Raw genomic sequence first — 9,249 nt, forward strand, 5'->3', positions numbered from 1 at the left:
ATATCTTAAAGAATTCAACATGCATGACGAACCCAATCGTGGTTGCTAGAAATGGAAAACGCCGTATGCTTCAGGAAGTAAAGTATATTCGGCAAAGTTTTATTTAAACAATGTCAGAGTTTGGGAGCTGTATCTATGCATTACTGATGATGGAAAATTCCCAGTTCGTTTCACAACAGTTTGATGTTTCCCATGTGCCCATTGTACAAATGTCTTAAGATGTTGATGATATTGACTTTTAGAATTTGTAGAGAATGACGCAAATGGTCATGTGCAGAGCCACCCTTTGCTGAATTCAGACAAGACGCTAGTCTCGGAAGCTTTTTCTTGTCGACATTTCACATATTATACGTAACTGGGAAATTCATTTGACGATCTTAATCAACCAAAAAGCTATCTGACATTACCATAGCAATTTTTGAACACGAAATGAACGACCTTTTGCTGCCATACGATAGAAACCCACTTAGTGACATTTCTTTTCTATCGTATATTTTGCTTTACGCCATCTTGTTGTCCCTGGTTTAAGTGTCATTTTTAATTAGAAGAAAATGTGAAATTGATATCCCACCTTATTTGGCCATGTAACGTGTACAAACCAAGCTTTGCGATATGAAGTCCAAATATTTGGCTGTTTATAAACAAATTTCCTTTTTAAGGCATATCCATGATCAAAACCAAAGAAGGTACTTAATCGTGTATCTCACTGGACTGCGGCACGTTGTCGAGCCACTACATCCTAAATTGGACTTGTGTTACCCTTGACTTTATATTTGGATGGGAATATAGTACCAAGAGTACAAGTATGACTAACAACAGTAACAGGACAAGAAAAAAACACAAAGCATAAAAAGATTTGTTTTTTTATCGATGAAATTAGTTGAGTTGCTTTGTCAAATCGCTCGGACACAACAGCGCCAACAACGCGATATTCAAGAATTAACAAGATATTCAGATTCACCTTTGGTCAAACAATAACCTTTAAGCAGCCTTTCCCGTGCAGGACCTCTTCCACTAGACCGTATAGCGACCAAAACTGGACGTGTATTACCCTTGAGTTTATAAGTTTGATATGATAATTATGATTAAAATGCAACAATACACACAGAGCGCACAAACTTTGTTTATATATGAAATTCCCTGGGCGATTTGTGAAAGGTCTGGTAGCTCAGCGGTCTCAGCCTCTAGTAGAAAGGTGATGAAAGACACAACATCGGGATCAAGACAGGGATCTGAAATCAGCACATGGGTCACGAATATTCTGTCGCTGCTGTCTTTGATCAATGGCATTTTTTTTCCACAGAGGTAACCTCGGCAGAGAAGCTACAGAATGCGATTACAGACATCATTGACGCAAATTCGAGGGTTGATAGTGACTATTCGACCAGTGCTGCCCATCACATGGGTGGAGAGGCGATACAGTCAGGTAAACCTGAAACGTACTATTACCACATAAACATGAATGTAACGTAGTAACGGGTACAACTTTGCATTAGTCTAAATAGTAGACTGTGAAATTGGCTATTATTAGACTTAAATATTTTTGCTTGTTGTGATCCATCTTGTGATTGTGCACCAGGCGTTGTGATATGACGGCACAATGGATGTTTGAAATATGTAGCTGATATCGATTAGAAACTCAATATTCAATCAGAATATAGCACATTATAAGCAACAAGGCATACAACGGAGGAGAGAGACAGCAAGAGAGATTGGGAGGTCAAATGTATGAGCAATGTATTTTTGTATTCCCCCAGGTAATATTAGACTCATCTCGCAGCGGGACGCTTTGCTAGGTGTGTTGGCTGGAGATCAACCAAGTTATGAAGTTGCCAGAGACATGATAGGGCTCTACCTCCACGTCTTGCAGGACTTCTACAGCAACACAAACTGGGTAGAACTCAATGGCGCCGTCCCTTATGAAGACCTTGGTAAGAAGAGTCACGTACGAATTCACTGCACACATTCTCTTTGATTTGCCTATGTTCTTCTTTTGTTTTTAGTACCCACCTCCACTACACACACTAAGCCCTGTACCTGGACTCCTATCCCTGGTAGAGGGTACTGTCCAATACAGGATAGCATTTTTTATGCCCAGCAAAGTAATTACAAGAACACCAATTTAGTCAAGATGACCAAAGTAGCGAATACAAGGGGTTACTGGTTACGTGAATATGATAGCCTTCTTTAAATGATTTGTTTTTCTGTGTGGACATCGCTAGGACTCCAGAATAGACCTCTTCAGCCAGTGGCATCTGCCGCAATAGACACCTGTCAAAACTGTGTGACATATATCACGGAGTAAGTACACAAAATTAATATCATTATAATTTCCTTTAAAATCTAACAATTATGTATAGTATAGAAAAATTGTGTTATCGATACAATATTGTGCGATATAATACTTTTTGGAGTTATATAAACTGATTAGCTTCTGTCTTTTTGTAGAATAAAATTGTGCTGTTGTTTTCGAGTGGCAGGAGTAAACGCCGATATTATTACCGTATTACCAAAGAAATTGTACGAGTGCATTTTAAATATGACGTTTCTGTGGTTGACGGAAACGGGTAACAAGTAAACACAGTAGATTGCGAACATGATCATAATAACTTCCTAGTGTAAATAAACACATCCTGATTCAGTGAGCTGGCGTGTGGTGTTCATCAACCAACACATGCCAAAACAACATTAGGCACACATGAATAATGCCATTCCTTCCATGTTTCGCCAGTGGGTCTGTTGACTGCCAAAACAATCTTATCGCCGGGTCTCTACTAACAAGTGGATACAAGAGTGGCCAAACAATTACAAAGCCAGTCGGTGCGTATACAACCAATTAAGTCAGCCTTTACGTACCTTTAAGATTAAATGTAGGTATGCAAAAATAAATTCAATTGTTGCCTTCATGTGCTTTCAGTGGTTACATCCCTTTTTGGTAAGTGCAGTCATGGGGGACTGATGGATGATTCGCGTCTGCAAGTCCCGACAGGAGGGATCAATAAAGAAACCAGCGTCCCTGACCTCTCACCACATTACCACCTGCACGGTCCCGCCGCACAGGCTGCAATACAGGCAACAATGAACTTTTTTGTTGCGCCAGGTCAGAGGTATTTTCTTGCCATACAGTGAACTTAAAAAAAAGAATTGAAGTAGAATCAAGAAAGATAATCTCCAAATCTGAATATTTGAAAAAAATATGGGGAAAAATATGGGGTAACTTTTTCTATATAAATATATATTACCAATGCCCCCCTTTTTTGCTTGTTCTCAAATAACGTTACAAACTGAACATTACATTTGAGTCTTCATCCCAATTGTTCAACTTAGACTATCAATTCAATTTCTGTAATTACGAGTTGAGTAGAAGACATAGGTTTTCAAGCTATGTTCCATGGTTAAAGAAGTACATTCTCTAAATGTAAATGTCACAGCCTATGTGTCATTAAAAATCATATTTGTTCCAGGTTACGGGCTTCTATCACAGATCGGCTCAGACAAATTCAAGCAGCTGCTAAACCTCGGTTCCGGAAACTCCTTGGTGTTTGTCATCGACATATCAGGCAGCATGAGCAATGACTTAACAGCAGTTAAGCGGGAAACAGTTGAAATTGTTAATAGCAATACTGGCGTCACTGCGCCGTACAACTACATTCTGTCTACTTTTAGTGATCCAGGTGAGTTGACTAGGAAATTATATAACGTTATATGTTGGATATTACGTAATCACTTAAGGCAATTGACGGAGCATTTGCCCCCCTCCCCCACTAGTGTGTAATATTATGTACTATAAATTACTATGGTATTTGTGTGTGTTTGTGTGTGTGTGTGATCTTGGCATCGAATGGAATGATTAACTGTCGTGTGAAAGCAATAACATCCACGCGCAGCTTTCAAATCTAGCAGAAGGATTTTTGTCCTTTCAAACTTTTAAACTGAAATTATGTTAAACAATCCGTTTAACACTTTCATGTCATCACCGCAAAAAAAAAAAACAGGGAGACTTCACGGCTTTTTTCCTTGTCAGAGCATCCATACGCTAGTCAAGACATTGAAAAGTTACTCTTAAACATTATGTGACATTCTGGATGGCGTGATTATCAAGAATATCCTTACCTGACATAATTCTCAAACATTTTTTTTTGACGAGAAACAATTTCTTGTCGTTCCTGCAGAGATTGGCCCGGTGCGCACCACCAGGAACTCTGCTCAAATGATCAACTGGCTAAACGGGTTATCGGTGTCAGGTGGAGGAGACTGTCCGGAATACTGCTTCAGTGGAATCGAACTTGCTCTCAGACAGTGTCTGCCTGAGTCAAAAGTGTACGTCTTTACGGACGCTGATCCGAAAGATCCAGAAAAATATGATTCCGTTGTATCATTGGTAACTGAAAAAAGGACAATTATCAACTTTCTCCTGACAGGCGAGTGTAGCAGACGCCAGGGGCAAGAAGAAAGTGCTCCTCAACCCAAAGGTAAGGTCTTGAACAACCCATTTCATAGATTGACTTGTTTGTTGACCAGATTACACAATGTCTAGAGTCATCTTCTTCAAAACGACTGGCACTGCATTTTCCGAAAAGAGTGGCTGTCTCACTTGTTTACGAGTATATGTAGATTGGGTATGACAGCTAGCGAATTTTTTCCCTTACAGGTGGCGATCACACAAAAAGCTTTAGCGATCTGTTTGGGCAACTTGCACAGGTTTCAGGTGGATCTGTCTACGAAGGTGACAAGGACGAGATAGACGAATTGACCGAAGTCATCAATGTAGCCGTATCCAACTCCGCGCCGGTGGTTCTCACAAAAGCCACATTGTCACCTGGAAGTGGACGAGTCGTGCCCATACAGATTGACAGCACCCTCCAGGAGTTCGTCATCTCTCTAGTTGGCAGCATTTCCGCCCCTCGTGTCACTGTAGAAACACCTTCAGGTTTGTCACATCCATACTTTTACATTGTGCACTTTTATCCATTGCAGCGCCAAGCGTTACGCACATCCTGTTTTGCTCGTTGTATGGTTGCTCAGTGATCGCCGTCTAGTGGGATGGGATCGTACCAAATCACCTACAGTTTTCTTTTGAAAAGGCTTTGACCAAGTACATGAAGTCTAAAAACACAAACTATATATTAGAAGTACAATGAATGGTGACATTCGTATAGATCTGGAAAACCATCATTGATAAATTGTCTACAAATACTGTAGTATTGAAGTACAATTATTTGCTATTTAATTCGTCGCTAACACTCAAATTGTAAAATGTCCATATTATGTCAATATGGTTGAATAGGGTCATCAATAGAATTTTGCAATCATTTCTTTCGACAAACAGCTATCGATGTGGTGCAATCTACAGAAAATCATTTTCTCTTATCTACAGGATCTACACAAGCATTTGGTACCGCTGACGCAGAAATCGCTGTAAACGTGGGTAACAACCACGTCTATCGTCTCAACAGTCCACAGCCGGGTTCATGGAAGCTCAGGTTTATCGGTACGAACAAGTTTATCTCCAACATTTACATTATGATTTGACATAATGATTTGCTAATTTTCAAAAACATGATTTGTATGAGGACTTGCAATGACTGACGTAGTCGGCATTGAATGCCTGTCAACTGATAAGACAAAAAGCCTTAAACAAGTAACATAGTACATCCTATCACCACACTTGTGACATAGTCAAGACTATACAGTTATTCTATAAATTGATTATTTCATGCTCTGCACTATATTACAGACACTCAACAGTATATGCTGGAGGTGACAGGAAAGAGCACTGTTGACTTTACCTACCAGTTCGTGAAGAAGGGGAGTAACGGCATTGTTCTTCCAATCGAAGGCAGACCCGTGGCAGGTAATTACCTATACCGTGTAAAACATTTCCCTATTTGACATTATTCACTCTATTAGGTGTACATAATTGACATTGGAAGTGCTGTGGCACACGGTCATTTTGTACACACGGGACAAATTTCATGATATAAAATCAGCGACCTTTCTACAGGTGTGAACACATCTATCATAGCAGAAGTTCTTGGCTCAGAGAATATTCGAGAGCTCAACAGACTTGCACTCGTGAATGGAGAAGGGCAGGAGTTGGTATCTTCCGCACTCGTCTCACTGGGAGGAATACTAGGAACCAAGTATTCTACTGCCCTTGTCCTTCCCTCCACGGTAAAGTCACCATGTGTAGCAGCACTCTATTTTGTTTAATATGTACTGCTATACTTAAGTGGAAAAGTATTAAGAAATGTTGGCAATATAGTAAGCAATATAGATGAATGCAATTTGTACTCAGTTAGCATCTTTAACACGTGCCTTTATAAATGTTCAAAGCTTTTCTTTGTTGCTGCACGCCATACACAATCAGAGGGGAATTGAATACATATCTAAGATATTCTGTCCATCTAATGTTTTTTTCTAATAGGAATTCCGAATGAAGGTTGAAGGGATGGATGTGAACAATAGCACTTTCCAGCGTGTGCAGTCAATTTTCATCAACCCACAAAGCTTCGAGTTATCTCGTGAAGGCCAAAAAGGTGGGTTGACCTCTACACAATCTCAAAAGTGTAACAGGTTATGATATTACAAGTTCCAAAGCTACACACATAATACAAACTGTAAAATGCACAATTTCCCATGTATTGTGCACTATACGTAATGATGAATATCGTTTTGTTTGTTTCAATTTTGCCTTAGAACAACTCTATGCAGGCAGCACAGCTGATGTTCATTTCCGGATTGTGAACCATGGAAGCAGGGCCACATTTACTGCAACAGCAACGGATGATGTATCTATGGTGCAATCTGTGTCATTCAGCACGATAACGTTAGATGCAAATGCAAACTCTACCGGCTACATTCGTTTTAGGGCTCCAAGTGGGGCAGCAGTTGGAACCACAAGGTATGTAGACTTCATCAATTTCCAACACTTATATCATCCCGATAGATGAATCGGAAATGTCACACTATTTCTAAAAAAGGGCTACTTTTTAAAACCTCGAATGTTCTTTTCTATTTCCAGTACTGCAACTCTGTCTGTGTCAGGCTCAGGCGGCATGTCAAATTCAATTGTAGTCAGGATGACTGTAGAGCCTCGCATTGTTGTGGTAAGTACTTTAGCCTAACCTAACACTAACGCTAGATCAAGTTTGAAAAAACACAACCAACATTACATCATAAAATATTAAAAATGTCGTAAATAAGATGTTTTAGCTGTTTGAAGTTGATTGAAAAATCAATTAAAATTTAAAGTACATTAAATAAAGACATGTAAGACAATAAGTTACCATAATAATCTATTTCCTCCAGTGCATTTATGGTATATCATGGCTATATGCTCTCTAAATATTTTGAAATTTTAATAACTGATGTATTAATGCATCAATGTTGAACTTGATGTAATCATTGTAGAGAAATTTTATGTAACAATTGGTGCAATTCGTGTACATATTTTGTTTCATATAAATGTCACATTCCATACCAACCAGTAATAACAGACTGATGATAAAGCTGTATCTGATATCTATGCATTGCAAAACTTGTTTTGACGATATCATTGTTGTATTCACGGTCTAGACTGTAGACACAGTTGACCCAACTTGCATAATCAGGACAGCTACCGGTAACTGCACCCTAGAGCAGCAGCATTCTTCCACATGCCACCTCCACCAGTGGTCCTTAGATGTGGAGGTCAGGGACGAAGACTCTGGGGTCTACAGTCTTACTGCATCACCTGGTGGGAATGGAACTTCTTTCACTCATGACAGCTTCACCCCAGGCGCTGCTGGCACAACCATCGCTGCTACGTATACGTAAGTATTAGACCTTGTTGTCTAATATAATAGTAGGTTGTAATGTTGTTTTGTCATATCACGATGTTATTATATCATTTCAATATAGCTAACAGTGTTGTTTGTGGAAATCATTTATTTTTCACAACCCTATTTATTTGTACCTCTTTCCACTAAACGGCGCTCTCGCAGTATGGTAATGTACATACGCTAAATCAATTTGGCAAAAGCATTCTGAATGTAGTTTTTATGATATTCTATCAAAACTGTAACACAAAGCATCCAAGGACCACTGATGTTTTATCTAGACCATGGCCACTATGATGGTCTTGAGTACTCAAGGGCCTGCTCTGTACAATAATAATGTGTACTATATTTATTTCTCCCTTTGGTCACACACTGGTAGTTCTAATTGCTGTAAACCACGTGGGTCGATCACAGTGTCTGATAAATCAGGGAATGCTGTACAGTGTGCCGCTGATTACTACATCCCAACAACGGCACCTCCACCAACAACGCCTACTCCAAGTACAACGCCCATCCCGTCAACTACACCAAAAATCACCACGACAGAACCAACAACCACCACTCTTGAACTGGCAACAACAGAAGAACCAACCACACCACTACAGCAGACCACTGCCGATTCTTTCACCACGGATACAATGTATTCAACAGAGGAGCAAACCACCCCTGCCATACAGATCACATCTGTAAGTTGTTTTGTACCAGTATGGAATGATATGAAAGTATGGCATTTCTTTGCAGATGGAAACACTTCCTTGTGTACTTGCAGTTAAGTGGCCAATATTACTATTCAATAGATGTTACAGCACAGCAAATTGCACGGCCCAATGAACGTACTAATGAACAAACAAATAATGATTATATATGCACAGCACCCCATGCCACTGCGCGTTTTCATTCGTTTGTTTTTCTTCTTTTCCATATGAGGACGGGGTTGTATCGAGTTCAACAACAGCCGCACTTGTGGCATGTGGAACTGTTGCTGCTGTCGCTGTGACAGCCATCAGTGCCGCCTACTTCTGCAAGAGGAAGCCATCTGTGAAACCATACAGAGTTCAGCATTAGAACTGTTGGATAAAGAACGTCTTCAGCTCTCAAATATAGCCAGTTCAGAAATTGATGCATATTGCTATTAACTCCTCCTTGAAACAGTACCTTTTGCCATTGCTGTCAGAATGAAAGTTGTACAATTATATCTCGAAAGACATGTATCATTTGCTGATTTGTGTCCAATTTCATGCTGACGTGATAAAAGGAGAGACACGTAAAATTGTTGATTTTTCTAGCATTACCAGTGTTACTGAGTCAACTTTGTTTTTCTATACCATGAAATAGGGAATAGAGTGAAGCATATTTACATTCCAACATTAGCTTTATCCTGACAGCCTTCAATTTCTTATATCAGGGATATCTACATATATGCATCTAA

The 9,249-nt window shown here is 39.6% G+C and overlaps 1 protein-coding gene across 1 annotated transcript; it reads left to right on the forward strand.

Moving 5' to 3' along the window:
* Positions 1–2,693: 2,693 nt before the first annotated feature.
* On the forward strand, positions 2,694–8,885 carry LOC118425312 (von Willebrand factor A domain-containing protein 7-like). The gene is made up of 14 exons (XM_035834119.1): positions 2,694–2,820; positions 2,918–3,100; positions 3,465–3,674; positions 4,173–4,472; positions 4,652–4,930; positions 5,378–5,491; positions 5,738–5,854; positions 6,005–6,174; positions 6,428–6,539; positions 6,700–6,904; positions 7,025–7,109; positions 7,579–7,814; positions 8,200–8,506; positions 8,748–8,885. The coding sequence occupies exons 1-14, from the start codon at positions 2,706–2,708 to the stop codon at positions 8,883–8,885; spliced, it is 2,571 nt and encodes an 856-aa protein (XP_035690012.1). The 5' UTR covers positions 2,694–2,705.
* Positions 8,886–9,249: the final 364 nt, after the last annotated feature.

Source organism: Branchiostoma floridae, chromosome 11 (assembly GCF_000003815.2).
Source record: "Branchiostoma floridae strain S238N-H82 chromosome 11, Bfl_VNyyK, whole genome shotgun sequence".
Classification (NCBI taxonomy): domain Eukaryota; kingdom Metazoa; phylum Chordata; class Leptocardii; order Amphioxiformes; family Branchiostomatidae; genus Branchiostoma; species Branchiostoma floridae.

Bases quoted from the DNA above. Each gene is read 5' to 3' on its own strand.
- LOC118425312 (XM_035834119.1), top strand. From the start codon at position 2,706: ATGCCATTCCTTCCATGTTTCGCCAGTGGGTCTGTTGACTGCCAAAAC. The intron at 6,905-7,024 runs GTATGTAGACTT...TTCTATTTCCAG, and splicing joins GCAGCAGTTGGAACCACAAG to TACTGCAACTCTGTCTGTGT. The intron at 7,110-7,578 runs GTAAGTACTTTA...TTCACGGTCTAG, and splicing joins TAGAGCCTCGCATTGTTGTG to ACTGTAGACACAGTTGACCC.